Raw genomic sequence first — 22,344 nt, 5'->3', positions numbered from 1 at the left:
TGATTGATTGATTGATAGATAGACAGAAAGATAAACACACAGACAGACCTGGATGGATGGATGGACACTAGATGGATGGATGGATGGACAGACGGACAGATAGAAAGACAGACAGATAAACACACAGACAGACATGGATGGATGGATGAATGGACGGACGGACAGACCTGGATGGATGGATAGATAGACAGAAAGATAAACACACAGACAGACATGGTTGGATGGATGGATAGAAAGATAGACAGACAGACAGATGCAGATAGACACTGGATGGATGGATGGACGGACGGACAGACCTGGATGGATGGACAGACAGACAGACATACTGAGATAGATAGAGACAGACAGACAGATAGATGATAGATTGATATACTGTAGATAGACAGACTGGAAGATGGATGGATGGATGGATGGCTGGATGGATGGATGGATGGATGGACAGATACAATAGATAGATGGTAGATAGATTAGATAGATAGATAGATAGATAGATAGATAGATAGATAGATAGATAGATAGATAGATAGATATAGCTAGATAAAAGATAAAGAGAGAGGGTGATTAGAGAGAGATGATTGATCAGTGGGTGGGTGGGTTGAGTAAGTAGGTAGGTAGATAGATTGATTTATCAATATGAATAAAGCTAGTTTGGCCTAGTGATTAACATAATGGCCTTGCAATCAAATGACCATTAGTCCTAGACCCACCATAGGTATGAAAGCTGGGGGGGTGGGGACTTTGGGCCAATCTCTCAGTCCAGCTCGCCTCACAGGGTTGTTGTGGGGAAAAATAAGAGGAGGAAGGAATCACTGATCTATTCGTCCCCTTGAGTTATTTACAAACAATAATAAAGGCGGGCTAAAAAAAAAAGATTCCAATACATACGTAATAAATACATAATTTGGGGTTCTTTTCCTTCCTCGCTCCCCATCCCGCCTTCAGGCCTTCAGCAGAGCTCATCGGATCGGCCAGGCTAACAAGGTGATGATCTACCGCTTCGTCACACGGGCCTCCGTGGAGGAACGGATCACCCAGGTGGCCAAACGCAAGATGATGCTGACTCACCTGGTCGTCCGTCCAGGGCTGGGCTCCAAGTCGGGGAGCATGTCGAAGCAGGAACTGGACGACATCCTCAAATTTGGCACAGAGGAACTCTTCAAAGACGAAAATGAGGGTGAGAGACTGGACCGTGTGTCTGTGTGTGTGCATGCGCGCGTGCGTGATCCCTCTAAGCAGGAGATTTAATTGCAGTAATGTAACTCTGGATTCCAAGTAATGCATCCATAGCAAGCAAAACCGAGATTCCTCAAAAGAATGGCTTTATTGGATGTATCATATTGGCACAGATCTGGTGAAAACCAACTCTGAATTTTTCCGTGGTTTTCACCTAATTAAAAGTAAAAGTTTGTCACTCTCAAAACAATCAGTCACATGGTTCAATCAAAGCGCTGCTGGTTACCCGGAGACCTCACTCCTCCTTCCCCTAATCAGGTGTTGGAATGTCCTTGGTTCTCAAGAGAAAGTACTGTATGTTTTGGAGTATAAGATGCTCCGAAGTATAAGATGCACCTAGCTTTTGGGGAGGAAAATGAGGGGGAAAAAAATCTGCCTCTGTCTCCCAGCACTTTGCCTCCTCAAAGCAGCTGTGATATTTTATCCTCCCCATCCTGTTCCAGGCGAGAACAAGGAGGAAGACAGCAGCGTTATCCACTATGATAATGAAGCCATCGCCCGGCTCCTGGACCGTAACCAGGACGCCACCGATGATGCCGACGTCCAGAACATGAACGAATACCTCAGCTCCTTTAAGGTGGCGCAGTACGTGGTTCGGGAAGAGGATAAGGTCAGTTGTGGCATCTTGGCTGCTTTTGGGTCTTAGCTGGTGCAAAGAGGTTTGCCAGCATTCTCTCGACTCGCAAAGCATCCCTGGCCTGCTCTCGAGTTGCCATAGGAAAGGATGGGGGGTGGGAAACCGATGAGATGGCACAGCAGCAAAAGACAGATGCACATTCCAGACTTGTCTCTTCAAGGCTGTATCCCAGGGTTACTTACAGCAGCCGGAGAACCCCACACCTTGGGAGGAGTGGGGAAACAGGGTCATAACTGGGCTGTAAATTAAGTGGGGTCAGAGCTGGCTTCACTTGGGAACTTGCAACATGAAGCTCCTGATAAATAACTGGATTTCTTTTGAAGCTTGGCCGGAGGCTCATGATTTAATTAGGGCATCTGTCGGAACCCTGACACATTCAGCATGAATAGGACAAAGTCATAGAACATCAGAGTGGGAAGGGATCTTGGAGGTCTTCTAGTCCAACCCCCTGCTCAAGCAGGAGACACTGTACCATTTCAGACCAATGTTTGTCCAGGCTCTTCTTAAAAATCTCGAGTGATGGAGCTCCCACAACTTCTGGTGGCAAGCAGTTCCACTGGTTAATTGTGAAGACGTTTCTCTCCAGTGCTAGGTTGTTCCTCTCCTCCATCCGTTGCTTCTTGTCCTGCCTTCTGGACTCTTGGGGTATCGGTTGACCCCCTCTTCTTTGGGGCAGCCTCTCAAATATTGCAACGGATGTGTCTGGACTACCTTTTCCACATTTTTTGCAACTGTCTTAATACATGCCGTATTTTTTGGAGTATAAGACGCACCAAGATTTTGAAGAGGTAAATTTTAAAAAAAAGTTTTTGCACTCTGCTGATCTCCCAAACCCTCTGCACGCCTCATTTTTTGTGAAAATGTTTTTTTTAGGTGGGGAGGACCCAAAAATGAGAAAGAAAATCCTGTTTTTTGCAAAAACGGGCCCATTTTTTGCCACAAAAAGGGCATTCAGGAAGCTTGTAGAGTATTCCTGGAGGTTGGGGGAGGGGAGCAAAAACGAGCAAAAACTGGCCCATTTGTCGCTCGTATTTGCCCTCCCCAGGAGCACTTTGCAGGCCTCTCAAACCCTCCGCATGTCCATTTTTGCAAAGGGGTGATGTTTCGGGAGGCCAAAAATGCTGTATTCAGTATATAAGACACACCCAGATTTTCACCCTCTTTCTTCGGGGAAAAAGGTGCATCTTATACTCTGAAAAATACGGTAAGTAACTTTCTTAATAGACGGTGGGAATGCAGTAGACATAATATATCTTTGACTTCAGCAATGTGAGTGGGAAAATAGCTGGCTGCGGGGTTCAGGGAGTTGAAGTCCACCCACATTGAGGTGGCCAAGGTTGAGACATTTTGCTCTGTGTGTATTTGTGTGTTCCAATCTCTCTCTTCTCTCTCTCTCTTCCTCTTTCTTCCTCTCTCTCTCTTTCTCTCCTCCTCTCTCTTCCTCTTTCTTCCTATCTCTCTCTCTCTCTCTCTCCACCGATAGATTGAAGAGATTGAACGGGAGATTATTAAGCAGGAAGAAAACGTTGACCCCGATTACTGGGAGAAACTGTTGAGGCATCATTACGAGCAGCAGCAGGAGGACCTGGCTCGCAATCTGGGCAAAGGGAAGCGGGTGCGAAAGCAAGTTAACTACAACGACGCTGCCCAAGAGGACCAAGGTCAGTGCTTCAGAAACGAAAAACGGCACCCCTCTGTCCCCCCCCACCCCCACCCCCGGACACTACCTCCGCTAAAACCCAAACCGGCTTCAGGTTTTGAGTCTGACACGTAGTTTGCTGAAAAACTTCTCTTTTAACGACCCCATAATCCCTTGCAGGGGTGGAGTCTGGGGAGTTGAATGAAGCTGAGTGTTTACTGGCCGGATGCCTTTCCCTGTTGCCAATGCGGAGTTATATTCGGCAGATATATTCTTGTATTCGCATACAAGTCTAATAAATGGAATGGAATGGAATTATACCCAGAGAGAGAAATATCGGCCTCTACCTAGGATCGAACCCACAGCCTCCTGATTGTGAGGCGAGAGCTCCGCCTCTAGGCCACCACACCACCCTCCAACAGTTTGTTTAGTCCTCATCTTCTTTTAACGACCCCATAATCCCCTACGGAGTGGAATCGGGGCAACTGAATGGAGCTGAGTGTTCTAATGGCCGGATGCCCTTCCCTGTTGCCAATGCGGAGTTTTGTTCAGCAGATACATTCTCATCATACACACAGAGAGGAAAATATCTGACTCTGCCTAGGCCTCCATTTGGGAGGCGCGAGCTCCACCTGTAGGCCACTGTTACCCCCTCTTTTTTTGTAGCGGTTTTGGAGTTTGCTCAAAAACTACACAGCTATAAACCAGTAATTAGTGAATAAGGGAGCAGAAGTTGGGTTTTTCAAGATCCCGGAGAAGACGCATCTATACTGTAGGTCCGTACTGTGTTAAGGGTCCTTCAGCTCTTATGTAAGGGGTCTTTTGGGGCAGGGTACAAAAACAGAGAAATTGGCAGAAGATAGTTCTGTTAGGTATAGTACTAGAAAAGGATGATAAGGCAGGTCTTGCATATATATATATATATATGTAGGTCTCTAGTTATTCGGGTTTTCTCCCGCGTAAAATTGGAGATGTCTTGGCGACGTTTCGATGAAGTCTCATTCGTCATCTTCAGGCTACTTCAGGCTTGGTGCTTCCAGGAGTAATGTGAGATCCTGGAAGCACCAAGTCTGAAGTAGCCTGAAGATGATGAATGAGACTTCGTCGAAACGTTGCCAAGACATCTCCAATTTTATGCGGGAGAAAACCCAAATAACTAGAGACCTACATACTGACACCCGTGAAAACCTCAGAAAACACACACACACACACACACACACATATATATATATATGAGGGATGGTGGTTAGCAGTTCGGCGTTTCGAATCCTTGCCGCCGCGTAAACGGAGTGAGCTCCCGTGACTTGTCCCAGCTTCTGCCATCCTAGCTGTTCGAAAGCACGTAAAAAATGCAAGGAGAAAAATAGGGACCACCTTCGGTGGGAAGGGAGCAGCTTTCCATGCTCCTTCGGCCTTCAGTCATGCCGTCCACATGACTTTGTAAAAGGAGATGAGCACCGCCCCCTAGAGTCGGGAAGGACTAGCACATATCTGCGAGGGGAACCTTTATCTTTACTTTTTTATTTATTTTTATTTATGAATCCCCCAGTCAGTGTGTTTTAAGATGGGTGGACTTCGACTCCCAGAATCCTCCAGCCAGTGTGATTTAAGATGGGCGGGCTTCATGGCTTGGCTGGAGAATTCTGGGAGTGGAGTCCAACCTGTCCTAAAGTGGACAAGCTTGAGAAAAACAAAAGACTTGCTTTATTCTTCTGGACTTCAATTTTGGGAGCTAATCCCAAAAAATCCCCGTCTTGTATCGCTTGCAAATCTGCATTCTGTTTTTCTTTTTTCTTCTTCTCTGTATTGGTTTTCAGACAATCAGTCTGAATATTCCGTCGGCTCTGAAGAGGAGGATGAAGATTTTGACGAGAGGCCGGAAGGTAATGAGGGCTGGTTGGGTCTTCGTACTGAAGGTTCTGGAAAGGCTCTGAGGCCTCCTTTAAGAGTCCAGGCATCCAATCTAGAACACTCCCTTCCTTGTACGGCCTTCGGTCTGAACAGAATGAAATGTGTGGCCCCTTGCTCAATAGTAGTAACTGGAAGAGGGGTCTTGGAGTCCTAGTGGACAACCATTTAAAAATAGGAGCCAGCCGTGTGCAGCAGCTGCCAAAAAAGCCAACACAGTTCTAGGCTGCATCAACAGAGGGAGAGAATCAAGATCACGTGAAGGGTTAATACCACTTTACAATCCCTTGGTAAGGCCACACTTGGAATACGGCATCCAGTTTTGGTGGATGCCGTGATGTAGAAAAGATGTGGAGATTCTGGAAAGAGTGCAGAGAAGAGCAACAAAGATGATTAGGGGAGTGGAGGATAAAACATAGGAAGAACGGTTGCATGAACTGGGTGTGTCTAGTTGAATGAAAAGAAGGACCAGGGGAGACAGGATAGCAGTCTTCCAATATCTCAGGGGTTGCCACAAAGAAGGGGGAGTTAAGCTATTCTCCAAGGCACCTGAGTGTAGAACAAGAAGCAATGGGTGGAAACTAATCAAAGAGAGAAGCAACTTAGAACTGAGGAGAAATTTCCTGACAGACAGAACAATGAATCAGTGGAACTCCTTGCCACCAGAGGTTGTGAATGCCTGGTTCCAGTGACTATCCAGCGTTGGGTAAACCAGCATTGGAAAATTTGGCTATGTCTGAAGGGTGAATCATGGCCACGGCATGGATTTTTTTTCTTCGCTTGAGACTTGGCCACCTCCTTTGTGGAGAGAAGGGGAGGCCTTTTGGGGGCATCCCTCCCTCCAAGTGACTGAAATCTTTGCTTGTCTTCTTCCTCCCTCTGCCAATCAAGGTCGCCGGCAGTCCAGGAGGCAGCTTCGGAATGAGAAGGACAAACCTCTTCCCCCACTTCTGGCACGGGTTGGGGGCAACATTGAGGTGAGATTCAAGCTCGGTGGCAATGCAGTGGGAATGATGTGGGAGGAGAGAAGCGAGAAAGAGAGGAGAGAAAGAGAGAAGGGAGAGGAGGAGAGACAGAAGAGAGAGAAGAGAAGGGAGAGGGGGGGAGACGAGAGAAGGGCAAGGAGAGAGGGGAGAAGAGACAGAGAAAAGAGAGAAGGGAGAGGAGGAGAGAGACGGGACGAGAGAGAGAAGGGAGAGGGGGGAAGAGACAGAAGAGAAGAGCAGAAGAGAGAGAAGAGAAGAGGGAGGGAGTTGGAGAGGAGAGAGAAGAGACAGAGAGAAGAGAAGGGAGAGGAGGAGGAGAGGAGAGAGAAAGAAGGAGGAGAGAGAGGGGAGAAGAGACAGAAAAGAGAAAAGGAGAGGAGAGAGAAGGGAGGGACAGGAGAGACAAAAGAGGAGAGAAGAGAGAAAGAGAGATGGGGAGGAGGAAAGAAGAGAGAAGAAAAGGGGAGGAGAGAGAGAAGAGACAGAGAGAAGGGAGAGGAGGAGAGAGAGAAGAGGAGAGAGAAGGGGGGGAGAGAAGAGAGAAAGAGATGGGGAGGAGGAGAGGGGAGAGGAGAGAGAAAAGAGGGCAGAGGAGAGAAGAGAAGGGAGGAGAGAGGAGAGGGAGAAGAAAAGAGAAGACAGAGAAGAGAAACAGAGAGACTATCAGAACTTGGACTCTCGGTTGTAAGAGACCCCAGGTAGTTCCGTCGGCACGTCGGATCTGTTGCCAAAGCGACCGGTCGTAATCCGAAGATGCCCTGCGCTGTGTTGAGACACCGCTGGTGACCTTGGCAGAGCTGACCTCTCGGCCTGCGCGCCGCTGTCTCTTCCTGCAGGTGCTGGGATTCAACACCCGTCAGCGCAAGGCCTTCCTGAACGCCGTCATGCGCTGGGGCATGCCTCCCCAGGACGCCTTCACTTCCCAGTGGCTGGTTCGGGACCTGCGGGGCAAGACGGAGAAGGAATTCAAGTAGGTACCCTCTCCTTTGCGGGATTAGGAACTTAAAAGTACCCTACTTGTAAGGTGCTGCCGGGGGGGGGGGGGAGAGGGAGGAAACGGACAACAAAGAAAGCCACAGAATTTGCCATTTTTGTAAAAAAAAAAAAAAAAAAGATTAATTAAACCAGCTGTTTTCAGGCTCTGCGATCCGAAGGGTGGAATTTGTCGAGGATTTGGGGGCAGATGGTTGCGAGGGTCTCCCTGCTCATTGTACGGAATCCGTGCTCGGTTCAGACACTTCCAGGAAGCAGCAGTCTATCTGACCGTCCCGTTTTTGAACCTCTGTTGAGGAAGAGATTCTGGTGTTCCATACAAATCGACCTCCTTGCCCTTTTAAGCCCATTGTTCTTTTCCTGCCTTTTGGAATGATGCCGAACCATTCGGCCTTGTCTTCATCACGAAAGCCTTCCTGGGGATTCAGAAGCAGGCGTCACATCTCAGCACTGATGGCGTTACCTAGTTGGGTCGTGAAACGTCTGCAAGAAAGCCACACACCAAGAGAGCACCAAGGAGTCCATTGTCCTCCTCCTCCTCCTCCTCCTCCTCCTCCTCCTCCTCTCCACAAACCCCACTCCTTTCTAGCACTGATAATGTTACCTAGCAGGGTCTTGAAGTGTCTGTGTTTTGATCACATTCAGAGAGCAGCCTTCTCCAGACAGACCACCCACCCATTCACTTTCAGGGGGGAAGCCTCTGATCTTGCCTGGGGTCAGAGGCAGGAAGCCTTCCTTTGTCGTTGCCTCTGTCTGTGCGTGTGTGTCCATCCTCAGCCTATGAAGGTTGTGGCAGCCACTACTCAACTGTGTTTTGGCCCGCCAGTGGAACTGGCAGCCAATTTGGAGAGTGAGGAGGTTGGGGAGGAAGATGGGCCAGTCCTGGAGTCTGAGGAAGGCTCCGATGAGGGTTCTGTGTCGGAGGCAGTGAGGGGGCCAGGGCCGTCTGACAGTTATCAGCTGCCTTCAGAGTCAGACATCTGTGAGGCAGAAGAACAGCTGGAGCCTGTTCCCAGTGCACGCATGCACAGAGTTGCCAGACGAAGGGAACAGCTAAAGAACAGGGGTTGACTTGGGAGGAAGGCCACAGGTGGACGGTGAATGGCCCCTCTCAGAGGAAATAAAAGAGGAGCGACAGGGGAGTGGAGTTTGCAGGAGTTCGCTTCATTGGTTCGGGACTCTCCGAGGCTCCTGGCCAAGTTCTGCAGATCTCGGCCTGGACGCTCTCCAAGCCAGATAAGGTCTGTGACTGTAAATCCTCCCTTGAAAGACTTTGCTGGACGGGAAGGAGCAGAACTCACAGTCAATTAATAAAAGGGGGGGGTTGTCGGGAGAAGGAGTTTGCTTCAGGCCCTCGGGAAGCCTCGGTCAGAACAATCTGGAGGTCCCAAAAAAACCATCCTCGGTGGGGCCTGCTGGAGCCTTCTGAAGCTTCATGAGCTGTGCGTGACAGGCTGTGTCACACGCCTTTTACCCTGTCTCTCGCTAACGTCGTTGCTCCGCCGGGGCTTTCCTGTTTTTGTATCTCCCGTGATACGCTGGGAAGGTGACAGTTTTGAAGAGGGCATTTGTAGCCCGTTTGTCTTCGGGAAGAGGGGGGGGGGGCGGAAAGGCGCATCGCCAAAAGATTAACGCCAGCGGTTTGTTTCACGAGTAACAAATGACGGATGGGGGAAACTCGGTCTCCCTGCCAAAGTCTGTTTGCTCGTTCAGTGAGCTCGCTCTCTGGGGAACTGGCTTAGCCCCTGAAGCTGCCTCGGCTACTCCAGTAGTAAGCGGTACTCCGGGCATACACGATAGACCATTGGTGGCACTGGAGAAACACTGGCAGCCATGAATCAGCTTTCCTTCTGTTCTAACCGAGGCTTCCCGAGAGCCTGAAGCAAACTCCTTGTCCCGACGAAATCCCTTTTATTCATTGACTGTGAATTCTGCTCCTTCACCTCCAGCAAAGTCTTTCAAGGGAGGATTTACAGTCACAGACCTTATCTGCCTTGGAGAGCGGCCAGGCCGAGATCTGCCAAACTTGGCAAGGAGTCTCTGAACCAATGAAGCGAACTAATCGTCTCCTGCAAACTCCACTCCCCTTTCGCTCCCTCTTTTATTTCCTCTGGGAGGGGCCATTCACCGTCCACCTGTGGCCTTACTCCGAAGTCGACCCCTGTTCTTTAGCTCTTCCCTTCATCTGGCAGCTCTGTGCATGCACACACTGGGAACAGGCTCCAGATGTTCTTCTGCCTCACTGATGTCTGACTCCGAAGGCAGCTGATAACTGTCGGACGGCCCTGGCCCCCTCTCTGCCTCTGACGCAGAGCCCTCGTCCGAGCCTTCCCCAGACTCCAGGAATGGCCCATCTTCCTCCCCAACCTCCTAGCTGCCCGAATCGGCTGCTGGCTCTGCTGGTGGGCCATAATACCTTTCTTCTTTTTGCCTCTTCCCTCCCTGGGGGATCCTTACTGCTTTCTTGGGGGGGGGGGGGGTTCTTGCAGACGTTTCATGACCCAACTAAGTGACATCATCAATCATCATCATCCTCTTTGAATGACCCCAGAATCCCTTGTGGGGGTAGAGTCTGGGCAACCGAATGGAGCTAGCAGAGTATTTTTTTAATGGCCGGATGCCCTTCCTTGTCGCCAAGGCAGAGTTTCCTTCGGCAGATACATTCTCAGTGTGCCCAGAGAGAGAAATATCTGCCTCGACCTGGGATCGAATCATCAGTGCTAGAAGAGAGTAGGAGGAAGAGGACGGCGGGGTCCTTGGTGCCCTCTGACCTTGGCTGCTTCCTTGCAGACGTCTCGTGACTCTACTAAGTGACATTATCAGTGGCCCGAAGGAGTGGGCTCTGCTCTCTGTTTACATACAAGTGTCTCTCCCTGTCAGTAGCCGTGGGAGGGCTCTTGGGAACACCACTAAATATTATCTTCTACTCTTCCCTCTCGTCAGTTGAAGCCGCATTGCCCAAATCCTCGTGACCCTCCCTCTTTGTGTGCTGGGGGGGGGGGGGGGCTTGGCTTCGCCCGTGTCTCTCCGGAGATTTCCAGACCGGGTGAAGAAAATTTAAAGAATCTGATTTTCTTTATTCTTGTGTGTTTTGGTTTGTCGAGGATTGAGGGCGTATGCGGAATAGTCCTATTCTTTATTGACTTATTCCCACTTTATTATTTCGTTTACAAATAATTCAAGCCGGTGAACATAATCCAACGTGTCTTTTTCCTCCTTTGCCCACCACAACAACAACCTTGTTCGGTAGGTTGGGCTGAGAAAGAGGATGTCAGCGTTCTAAATATCATCCAGAATTAAATCAGAGTTCAAGGCATAGCTTTCATCAAAGTTCCAATTTAATAAGAGAGACATGTTGGTACAAACGGTGGAAAACCCGAATCTGAAAGCTTCCTGGGTTTCCACCCAGCTGAAAGTTCAAAATCTTGCCCCCACACCCATATGTCCATCCCATGGTCCAATCTTCCTCTGCCACGTTGGCATTTCCACCCCTCTGGTTCCGGTCAGGTGCAGAGGTGCAGAGACAAAGGATGACCTTGGGCTTCTAGAAAGGAATGTTTTATTATGACAACAACACGTTCTGCTCCTTACTATCCCCCCACTCCCCATTCCCCACTCATGAAACAGCACAGAAAAAATGATAGAAAGTGTGGCAGGCCAAGAATCCTAAAAGGAATCTGACTGTGGGCCTGGCAGAGGAACTGACCCAAAGCCATTCACTCACTTTTCGTGCCTAAGGCGGGGCTACAACTCCTAAGTCTCCTGGTGATTGGGCCAAATTCATCAAGCCACCTTTCATGCCTAAAGTGGGACTAGAACTCTCAGTTTCCTGGTCTGTATTTGTGTCAGAAGCATTGCGCCAAAGTCACCCTCACCCAGTTGGCTTTTGTGCCTAACGCAGGACTAGAACTTCCATTCTCTTACGGTAGTGATTGGCCCAAATTCACCCAGCCGCATTTCATGCCTAAGGTGGGACTAGAACTCCTGGTCTCCTGGTGATTGGCCCAAAATCACCCAGCTGTCTTTCATGCCTAAAGTGGGTCTAGAACTCCCGGTCTCCTGGTGATTGGCCGAAATTCACCCAGCTGTCTTTCATGCCTAAAGTGGGTCTAGAACTCCCAGTCTCCTGGTGATTCGCCGAAATTCACCCAGCTGTCTTTCATGCCTAAGGTGGGACTAGAACTCCCGGTCTCCTGGTGATTGGCCCAAATTCACCCAGCTGTCTTTCATGCCTAAAGTGGGTCTAGAACTCCTGGTCTCCTGATCTGCATTTGTGTCAAAAGCATTGGCCCAAAGTCACCCTCACCCAGTTGGCTTTTGTGCCTAACGCAGTACTAGAACTCCCATTCTCTTACGGTTGTGATTGTCCCAAATTCACCCAGCCGCCTTTCATGCCTAAGGTGGGACTAGAACTCCCGGTCTCCTGATCTGCATTTGTGTCAGAAGCATTGGCCCAAAGTTACCCAGTTTGCTTTCGTGCCCAAGGCGGGACTAGAACTCCCAGTCTCTGGCTTTCTAACCTGGTGCCTTCACCACGAGACCCAATGCTTTTGTTTGCCAAGTGATGATGGCTCTTACTCATCTGACATCCCCTTCTCACCTGTATCTGTCTGTGTTTTCCTGGAGGCTGAGCCGAAGGGACGCCCTCCTCTCCCTCAAGCAGACACAGAGCAAGGGAAGGCTGTGGCCAGGCGCATTGGCGGGTCTAAGGCGTGACTTCTGCCAAGCTGGCCCACAGCGACAGAGCCCCGAGGCTATCTTGAAGGTTGAAGACGTACTATGAGAATCTGATGGCAAACGGGTGGAAAGGAAAGTTCCAGAAGCATGGAGGGGTGTGTGTGTGTGTGGAATATTGGTTTTAGGATCCGTACCTAGACATTTCCACTCCCTGCTCCTAGGACGGTGTGCCTCAGCCTTAGCAACCTTTAGATGTGTGGACATCAACTCCCAGAATTCCTCAGCCATCATGGCGACCTTAAGCTGTGTAAACTTCAACTCCCAGAATTCCTCAGCCATCATGGCAATCTTAAGATATATGGACTTCAACTCCCAGAATTCCTCAGCCATCATGGCAACTTTAAGATATCTAGACTTCAACTCCCAGAATTCCTCAGCCATTATGGCAATCTTAAGATATGTGGACTTCAACTCCCAGAATTCCTCAGCCATCATGGCAATCTTAAGATAGGTGGACTTCAACTCCCAGAATTCCTCAGCCATCATGGCAATCTTAAGATAGGTGGACTTCAACTCCCAGAATTCCTCAGCCATCATGGCAACTTTAAGATATCTAGACTTCAACTCCCAGAATTCCTCAGCCATCATGGCGACCTTAAGCTGTGTAAACTTCAACTCCCAGAATTCCTCAGCCATCATGGCAATCTTAAGATATGTGGACTTCAACTCCCAGAATTCCTCAGCCATCATGGCAACTTTAAGATAGGTGGACTTCAACTCCCAGAATTCCTCAGCCATCATGGCAATCTTAAGATAGGTGGACTTCAACTCCCAGAATTCCTCAGCCATCATGGCAATCTTAAGATATATGGACTTCAACTCCCAGAATTCCTCAGCCATCATGGCAACTTTAAGATATCTAGACTTCAACTCCCAGAATTCCTCAGCCATCATGGCGACCTTAAGCTGTGTAAACTTCAACTCCCAGAATTCCTCAGCCATCATGGCAATCTTAAGATATGTGGACTTCAACTCCCAGAATTCCTCAGCCATCATGGCAACTTTAAGATATCTAGACTTCAACTCCCAGAATTCCTCAGCCATCATGGCGACCTTAAGCTGTGTAAACTTCAACTCCCAGAATTCCTCAGCCATCATGGCAATCTTAAGATATGTGGACTTCAACTCCCAGAATTCCTCAGCCATCATGGCAACTTTAAGATAGGTGGACTTCAACTCCCAGAATTCCTCAGCCATCATGGCAACTTTAAGATATCTAGACTTCAACTCCCAGAATTCCTCAGCCATCATGGCGACCTTAAGCTGTGTAAACTTCAACTCCCAGAATTCCTCAGCCATCATGGCAATCTTAAGATATATGGACTTCAACTCCCAGAATTCCTCAGCCATCATGGCAACTTTAAGATATCTAGACTTCAACTCCCAGAATTCCTCAGCCATCATGGCGACCTTAAGCTGTGTAAACTTCAACTCCCAGAATTCCTCAGCCATCATGGCAATCTTAAGATATGTGGACATCAACTCCCAGAATTCCTCAGCCATCATGGCAACGTTAAGATAGGTGGACCAACTCCCAGAATTCCTCAGCCATCATGGCAATCTTAAGATAGGTGGACTTCAACTCCCAGAATTCCTCAGCCATCATGGCAATCTTAAGATAGGTGGACTTCAACTCCCAGAATTCCTCAGCCATCATGGCAACTTTAAGATATCTAGACTTCAACTCCCAGAATTCCTCAGCCATCATGGCGACCTTAAGCTGTGTAAACTTCAACTCCCAGAATTCCTCAGCCATCATGGCAATCTTAAGATATATGGACTTCAACTCCCAGAATTCCTCAGCCATCATGGCAACTTTAAGATATCTAGACTTCAACTCCCAGAATTCCTCAGCCATCATGGCGACCTTAAGCTGTGTAAACTTCAACTCCCAGAATTCCTCAGCCATCATGGCAATCTTAAGATATGTGGACATCAACTCCCAGAATTCCTCAGCCATCATGGCAACTTTAAGATAGGTGGACCAACTCCCAGAATTCCTCAGCCATCATGGCAATCTTAAGATAGGTGGACTTCAACTCCCAGAATTCCTCAGCCATCATGGCAATCTTAAGATAGGTGGACTTCAACTCCCAGAATTCCTCAGCCATCATGGCAATCTTAAGATAGGTGGACTTCAACTCCCAGAATTCCTCAGCCATCATGGCAACTTTAAGATATCTAGACTTCAACTCCCAGAATTCCTCAGCCATCATGGCAATCTTAAGATATGTGGACTTCAACTCCCAGAATTCCTCAGCCATCATGGCAACTTTAAGATAGGTGGACTTCAACTCCCAGAATTCCTCAGCCATCATGGCAACTTTAAGATATCTAGACTTCAACTCCCAGAATTCCTCAGCCATCATGGCGACCTTAAGCTGTGTAAACTTCAACTCCCAGAATTCCTCAGCCATCATGGCAATCTTAAGATATGTGGACATCAACTCCCAGAATTCCTCAGCCATCATGGCAACTTTAAGATAGGTGGACCAACTCCCAGAATTCCTCAGCCATCATGGCAATCTTAAGATAGGTGGACTTCAACTCCCAGAATTCCTCAGCCATCATGGCAATCTTAAGATATGTAGACTTCAACTCCCAGAATTCCCCAGGCACCTTACAGTTGCCGTGATACTGGCTGGGGGATTGTGGGAGTTGAAATCCACACGCTTTAAAAATTGGCAAGCTTGAGAAACCCTGTCCAACAAACTTCCGCCACCCCCCTCACCTCCATCCTCTCATTTGAGTTTGGGGTTCTACGCAGTTGCCTGTTGCTCCGAAACATTCCTGCCAGGTAGGGATGTTCCCTCAAACTACCTTAAGCCAAATATTTGAGGTTTGGCATCCTTCCCCTGGACTGGAATCGGCCACAATCACATCCTCTTTCCCCCAAATTTTTCTCCTTCTTGTGCCATATCCGTCCTCGGATGTTGGCAGTCATGTTGGCAATCCTATTTTTATCAAACTTTCTCCAAACATGGTCCCTTATCTAACTTTCGCTTTTGAATGGCTTTGATGATTTCCCCTGGCTTTCCCAAGCGGCTTATCCCCTCCTCGTTTCTGATGTCAAGCCAGCTTATACGTGTAACAGCCGCCTGTCAATTCACATTTCAAATGCTCCTAGTTTCTTCAAGGAGTTTTCTCTCCGAGACCAACTCTCCATTCCGTAGAGCAGGAAGGAAAAGATGTTAACATCTGACAAGTATCTGATTTTCAGTCTTAGGCTTATGTCGTGACGGCAGAAGACCTTTTTCATTTTGAAGAATGTGTCAGGGTTCCAAATAGCATCCAAAAGTAAATCAGAGTCCGAGGCAAAGTATTGCTCAAGTTCCAATTTATTCAGAGAGCCATATTGGCACATCTGGGAAAACCCAAATCTGGAAACTTCCCAGTTTTCCCCCACCCAGTTGAAAGTTCAAGATCTTTCCCCCACACCCACAAGTCTATCCCATCATCCAATCTCCCACTGCTACGCTGGCAGCTTCCACCCATCCGGTTCCGGCCAGGTGCAGAGATGCAGAGACAAAGGATGACCTTGGCTTTTTAGAAAGAATGTTGTTATGGCTACATAGCATCTAACTCCATACAATCCCCCACTCCCATTTTCCCATCATAGGAAATGTATCATAGGATCATAGAAAATGTGGCAGGCCAAAGAGCCGAAAGAAAACCGCAGGCCTGACCAAATGCTGTTCGAGCTTTCTCGATCCTAGTCTTTACTTCACTGGTCATGTCCCATCTTTAATGGAAATTAAAACCGAGGGTTGCATGATCCTTTCAACGTTTTCTAGTGGTATTCCACGAGAAAATTTCCCTAACACTTTTTTTTCCCCCCAAGCCAGGGCGGCTGATGGCCTTCAGGCTCTGTCGTGGCCCTGAATTCCACCGAGAGCTTCAATCCATCCATACGGAGAAATCCTCAGCGTCGTAAGAGGTTGCCCCGGCTTTCTCAAAACAGGCACCGATGGAAGATTTGGATTTTTCTGTCTCCGCAGGGCTTACGTTTCTCTGTTCATGAGGCATCTCTGCGAACCCGGGGCGGACGGTTCGGAGACCTTTGCCGACGGGGTGCCGAGGGAGGGTCTCTCCAGGCAGCAGGTCCTGACACGGATAGGAGTCATGTCTCTGGTTAAAAAAAAGGTACGGGCAGTTAGGATGGATGGACCGAGGAAACACCCATCATTCAGTGCCTTTCTAATTACTCAGCATTGGTGTGAGCACGGCCTCCTTCCCCAGGGGAAAAATGAAGGACATGTTGGTTTAAATCAGGGGTGTCAAACACAAGGCCCGCGGGCCGAATCCGGCCTGTGGGGCTGTCCTGGAAAATGTAATAGGCCGGCCAGCGTGGCTTCAACCCGGTTTATCCAATCCGAAGCGGAAACATGCCAGCAGTTTGGGGAGTGGTGTCAAGCTGGCCACAGCCACCCAGTCGGCCACGCCCAAGGATGGGATTCAGCCGGTTCGAACCGGTTTGGTCGAACCGGATGCTAATTTTATATCTGGTTCGCCGAACTGGTCGTTGGAAGGACTGGCTGGCCCCGCCCACCCTCCCCTCCCAGGAGTCTCCACGCGGCCTGTTCATCACGCAAGATAAGAGCAGGGCCCACGTGGAGGCTCTGGGAGGGCATAAATCGGCTTCTGGAAATCTCCGGAGGGCCTCTGAAGCCTGGAGGGAGGCCATTTTCACCATCCCGGAGGCTCAAAGGAATTCTCGGGAGCCCGAGGAGGCTAAAAACATGTAGTTCAGGGGGCAGAGTAGGTTAGGGTTAAAGAGGTTGGGTTGAAAGAGAGGGACTGGCCCCAAAGTCACCCACCTGGCTTTCATGGCTAAAGTGGAACTAAAACTGACCATCTCCTGGTGATTGGCCCAAAGTCACCTAGCTGGCTTTTACTTCTAAGGCTGAACTAGAACTCCCTGCCTCCTGGTGATTGGCCCAAAGTCACTCAACCAGCTTTCGTGTCTAAAGCGGGACTAAGGTTTAAGGTTTATTAAAATTTGTATGCCGCCCACTCCCATCGGGACTCTGGGGACTAGAACTCACCGTCACCCGGTGATTGGCCCAAAGTCACCTAGCCAGCTTTCATATCTAAAGCAGGACTAGAACTCACTGTATCCTGGTGATTGGCCCAAATTCACCCATCTGGCTTTAATGGCTAAAGTGGAACTAACCATCTCCTGGTGATTGGCCCAAAGGCACCTAGCTTGCTTTCGTGCCTAAGGTGGGGACTAGAACTCTCGATCTCCTGGTCTGTATTTGTGTCAGAAGCATTGGCCCAAAGTCACCCTCACCCAGTTGGCTTTCGTGCCTAAGATGGGACTAGAACTCCCGATCTCCTGGTGATTGTCCCAAATTCACCCAGCCGCCTTCCATGCCTTAAGTAGGACTAGAACTCCCGGTCTCCTGATCTGCATTTGTGTCAGAAGCATTGGCCCAAAGTTACCCAGTTTGCTTTCGTGCCCAAGGCGGGGACTAGAACTCCCAGTCTCCGGCTTTCTAACCTGGTGCCTTCACCACGAGACCAAAACCCAACGCTTTTGTTTGCCAAGTGATGATGGCTCTTACTCATCTGACATCCCCTCCTCACCTGTATCTGTCTGTGTTTTCCTGGAGGCTGAGGCGAAAGGGACGCCCTCCTCTCCCTCAAGCAGACACAGAGCAAGGGACGGCTGTGGCCAGGCGCATTGGCGGGTCTAAGGCGTGACCTCTGCCAAGCTGGCCCACAGCGACAGAGCCCCGAGGCTATCTTGAAGGTTGAAGACGTACGAAGAGAATCTGATGGCAAACGGGTGGAAAGGAAAGTTGACGTCTTGCCGTTATTCTCTTTAACTCAAAGCAGTGGGCATCCCCAATATTCCTTCCTCCTTTTCCCAATTTCCCCACAAACCACAACGCTGCGAAAGAGGTTGGGCTGAAAGTCACCTATCTGGCTTTCATGGCTAACTAGTGGAACTAGAACTCACCAAAGTCACCTAGCCAGCTTTCATGTCTAAAGCGGGACTAGAACTTCCCGTCTCCTGGTGACTGGCTTAAAGTCGCCCAACTGGCTCTCATACCTAAGGCGGAACTAGAACTCACCATCTCCTGGTTTCTAACCTAGCACTTTTAACTTTTACCCCGGAGTATCTCTCTAAACAATGTGCTTCTTCATTCAGACGTTCTCTAAAATGGTTCCACCACAAAACCGCGTTCGACTAAACCGCGCTTGACGAAACCGCGTAGCTGACATCATCAACAGTGCGACAACAGCGCAGAGACAGAAGCACGCTGTAAACGCTAAACCTAAAATTAACCCCTTAACCTAACCCTAATCCTAAACCTAATCCTAAACCTAACCCTAATCCTAATCCTTAACCTAACCCTAAACCTAACCCTAAACCTAACCCTTACCTTAAGTTGAATCGGCTTCCTTTCAAAGCGCTATTTAAAGCGCCCTTCTTCCTCCGCGCTGGCTGTTGTTGCCCTGTTGATGACGTCAGCGACGCGGTTTAATCGGGCGCGGCTTAGTCGATCACGCTCTAAAAATTCCCACTCAGAATTTTTTGCTAAGGAAGACTTCTTCTACTGCGGAATGGTTTCATTTTGTGACTGTTGTCATTGCAGAGTAAAAATTGCTCACGGAGGCATGTGTATGTGTGTGTGTGTGTGTTTTTTTGCATGGCAGGTACAAGAGTTTGAACATATTAACGGCCGCTGGAGCATGCCTGAATTGATGCCCGACCCCAGCGCGGACTCCAAAAAGTCTTCCCGGGCCTCGTCCCCCACCATCAAAACTTCCACCACCACCCCAGAACCCAGCTGCACCAACACGCCCTGCACCTCCAAGCCAGGTAGGCATCTGTCACGAGGAGGGAGCCGAACCTCAAATCCCTTCCCCTGAAGTTGTCAGAATCCACCCGTTTGTGGTCCGCTGGTGGCCTGCGAAGTTGGCAGCAGAGTCGGACAGCGAGGAGGTTGGGGGGGGAACGGGCCAGTCCTGGAGTCTGGGGAAGGCTCAGACGAGGGCTCTGCGTCGGAGGCAGAGTGGGGGCCAGGGCCATCTGGGAGTTATGTGCTCCTTCCAGAGCCTCCAGAGTGGGACAGCAGCGAGGCAGAGGAACAGGCTCCCCCTGTTCCCAGTGTGCGCATGCGCAGAGCTGCCAGAAGGCAAGAACAGTTAAGACAGAAGGGACGATTCGGGAGTAAGGCTTGGAGGTGATTGGCCCCTCCCATAGGACATAAAGGAGGAGCAAAGTTATGTGAGCCTTTGCAGGAATCAACTTGGTTCATGCTGGTCAGTTTTACCTTCTGAAACTCCGTTTTGACTCTTTGCTCCATGTAGCGCTGCCAAGCTAATTGCCAATTAAGTCTTTGGCCGCGTTTCAAGGGAGATAAAGGTGGCCGCTTATTCAGCCTTATTCCCGAAAGACTTTGGCAGACTTCTGTTGGACTCTTTACAAACTACTTGGGACTCAGTACAGGCTGTGAATGAATATAATTCACAGCCTTTGAAATAAAAAGAGGGTTTGGGGGACGAAATGTGTGCTTTTTACTGTCTCAGGAAGCCTAGATCAGAACGCACCCTGCCCCGTTCAAGGCAGGCAAAAGGGACAAAGCTGAATCTTGGCTGTATGATTTCTGTGCAGGATTTCAAATTTCTGCCTTTTTTAAGAGGCTGGTTCACATTGCTAGTATCATCATCATCATCATCTTCTCCATTTAACGACCCCAATATTAATTTCTTGCATCGGGCTGGAGTCCAGGGAAGTGAATGGAGCTAGCAGAGTGGTTTTTTAATGGCTGGATGCCCTTCCCTGTCGCCAGTGTGGAGTTTTGTTCAGCAGATATATTCCCATCATGCCCAGAGAGAGAATATCTGCCTCTACTTAGGATCGAACTCACAGCCTCCTGACTGTGGGGCGAGAACTCCACCTCTAGGCCACCGCATCACTCCATTCACGTTGCTAGTATCCTGGAGTGAATTGCTCTTAAATTAGCACCTGTGCGAAGAAATTAATTCTAATAATTTCCAGAATTATGGCCGGGGGATTTCAGGTGGAATCCTTAGTAAGTGAAACAGCGAGCTTACTAAGGGGGCCGTAGTCCTCGACGTATGACCACAATGGACCCTGAAATTTCTGTCGTTAAAGGGAGACGTATGTTAAGTGAGTTGTGCCCCATTTTTTACGACTTTTCTCGCCACACTTGTTAAGTGAATCACTGACGTCGAAAAGTGATGAACCTGGTTCTTAAGTCAGTTTGTCTTCCCCGTTGATTTTGCGCATTCCAAAGGTCGCAAAAGGGCATCGCGGAACGCTGCAACGGTCATAAGTGTGAACCGGTGGCCAAGCATCTGCATTTTGATCCCATGATCGTGGGGATGTTGCAACTGTGAAAAAAAGGGCCTAGGTCACATTTTTCAGGGTCGTTGTAACTTTGAACAGTCGCTAAACAAACCGTTGTAAGTTCGAGGACTACCTGTATCCTGGAGTGAACTGTTCTAAACGAGCACCTGTGCAAAGGAGTTAGAATTATGCCAGTGTGTGTGTGAGTGTTAAGGTTGAATCCTTAGTAAGTGAAACAGCACGTTTACTAAGAGTTTACTAAGTCCTCGACGGGGGACTACAATTTCTGGTGTTGTGAGAGAGTTCCTAAGTGAATTTTGCCCCATCTTTCTTGCCACCGTTGCTAAGTGAGTCACCGCAGTTGTTAAATCAGTCGTGCGGTTGTTAAGTGAATCCGGCTTCCCCGTGGACATTGCTCGTCCGAGGGTCGCAAGCGGGGGGGGGGGGTGTCACATCACCCCAGGACACCGCGACCGTCATAAATATGAGTCAGTTGCCGAGCTTCTGAATTCTGATCACACGAACATTAGGCATGCTGCAATGGTCATAAGTGTGGAAAGCGTTGGTAAATCACTTTTTCAGTGCCGTAACTTCGAACAGCCACTAAATGAACAGTCGAAAGCTGCCTCTATCCGTAGCAAACATTAAACTGAATTTTGATGGATTAAACGGAAAACACTCTAGGGTTTTAATACGTATATTTCCGTAAGCTGCCCCAGCCACTTGGTACAGTGATCTTGATCCTTGTAAAAGGAGTCCTCGGCTTACGACCAAAATTGATCCCAACAATTTTTTTTTGGTCACATATTTAAAATTTAAAGTGTTGTCCAGTTTCCCCCCTTTCACATTCTCACAGATGCATAATTCATTTTACATTATATCTCCATTTCCAATTTTAGCCCTATTATTTTTTTCCCGTATTTTCCACCCAAGACTTAATTTTTTTTCTTCACATAAACCCTCCCGTTATTCATCCCTTCAGAAATAAACCAAATTTGTCATTTCATTTTCCATCTCTTTTTTTTATAGGCAACATATATCTTCAAATTCAGTTTTTTGTTGTTAAAATGTTTTTATTTTCCATTTTTCATTTTCATACAGTCGCATATATACTGTGCATAACTGGGGCCATACAACATTAAACAATAATCACAGCAGTTCCTCTTGTCAACAATACCCCCAGAAATATAAATAAAATGAAACTCAAACTCAAATTCAAACAGAAACCCAATATACCTCTTCCGCTCTCCAATTTCAGTTTTTTATATAATAAGCATTTTACTTAATTCGTTTCCACAATTAATAATGTTAATATTATTCCCTCACATCTTAATTAGCTACATATCATTACCAGGATTAACTGTTCTGACCCCCTCCTCCGTCCAGTAACGAATGCCGAGACAAGCTTACTGTATATACTCGAGTATAAGCCTAGTTTTTCAGCCCACTTTTTGGGCTGAAAAAAGCCGCCTCGGCTTATACTCGAGTCAGTGAAAAAATTGCCCGAAATGGAGGAGAAAAAGGGGTGGGGCCATGCCGCTGGGTGACACTCGTGAATGGCCCAGTGCCCCTGTGAGTTTCTCCTCCCTCTGTGTCAGTTTGCCGCACAGCGCGCACCGCACCATCCCCCCTCCTCACCTTCTAATGTAATGCAGGGCTGTCTTACGATTCCCCTTCCTCCCCCTCCTGCCACTCTGCAACGATGTCCCACCTCCTCCTTGTTATGGCAAGCAGCCACATAGCAATGTCCCACCTCCTCTGGTACAGTGATCCAATGATAGGAATCACTGTGCCGTGTGTCATAGGAGGTGGGACATCGCTCCCGCGGCTGCACGGGACATCATCATCACAGCGGGACATCAGCATCATGAGGTGAGTGAAGTAT

At 48.5% G+C, this 22,344-nt stretch overlaps 1 protein-coding gene across 2 annotated transcripts in view; it reads left to right on the top strand.

The window, feature by feature from the left end:
- The window catches only part of CHD3 (chromodomain helicase DNA binding protein 3), a 107,197-nt gene that overhangs the window by 77,685 nt on the left and 7,168 nt on the right, over window positions 1-22,344 (top strand). The window contains exons 23-30 of one of the 2 annotated variants that reach the window (XM_032235087.1): window positions 943-1,174; window positions 1,677-1,843; window positions 3,354-3,531; window positions 5,327-5,392; window positions 6,309-6,394; window positions 7,240-7,373; window positions 16,132-16,276; window positions 18,800-18,965. In XM_032235087.1, coding sequence (XP_032090978.1) covers window positions 943-1,174; window positions 1,677-1,843; window positions 3,354-3,531; window positions 5,327-5,392; window positions 6,309-6,394; window positions 7,240-7,373; window positions 16,132-16,276; window positions 18,800-18,965 — 1,174 coding nt within the window. Of the gene's footprint in view, window positions 1-942; window positions 1,175-1,676; window positions 1,844-3,353; window positions 3,532-5,326; window positions 5,393-6,308; window positions 6,395-7,239; window positions 7,374-16,131; window positions 16,277-18,797; window positions 18,966-22,344 lie in introns of those variants that run through there. The other variant, XM_032235088.1, reaches the window with a different exon arrangement.

The sequence above is a fragment of the Thamnophis elegans genome, chromosome Z (genome assembly GCF_009769535.1).
Source record: "Thamnophis elegans isolate rThaEle1 chromosome Z, rThaEle1.pri, whole genome shotgun sequence".
In the NCBI taxonomy this organism is placed as follows: Eukaryota; Metazoa; Chordata; class Lepidosauria; order Squamata; family Colubridae; genus Thamnophis; species Thamnophis elegans.
The sequence above is the reverse complement of the archived record's forward strand: the minus strand, read 5'-3'. Positions and strand labels throughout refer to the sequence as shown.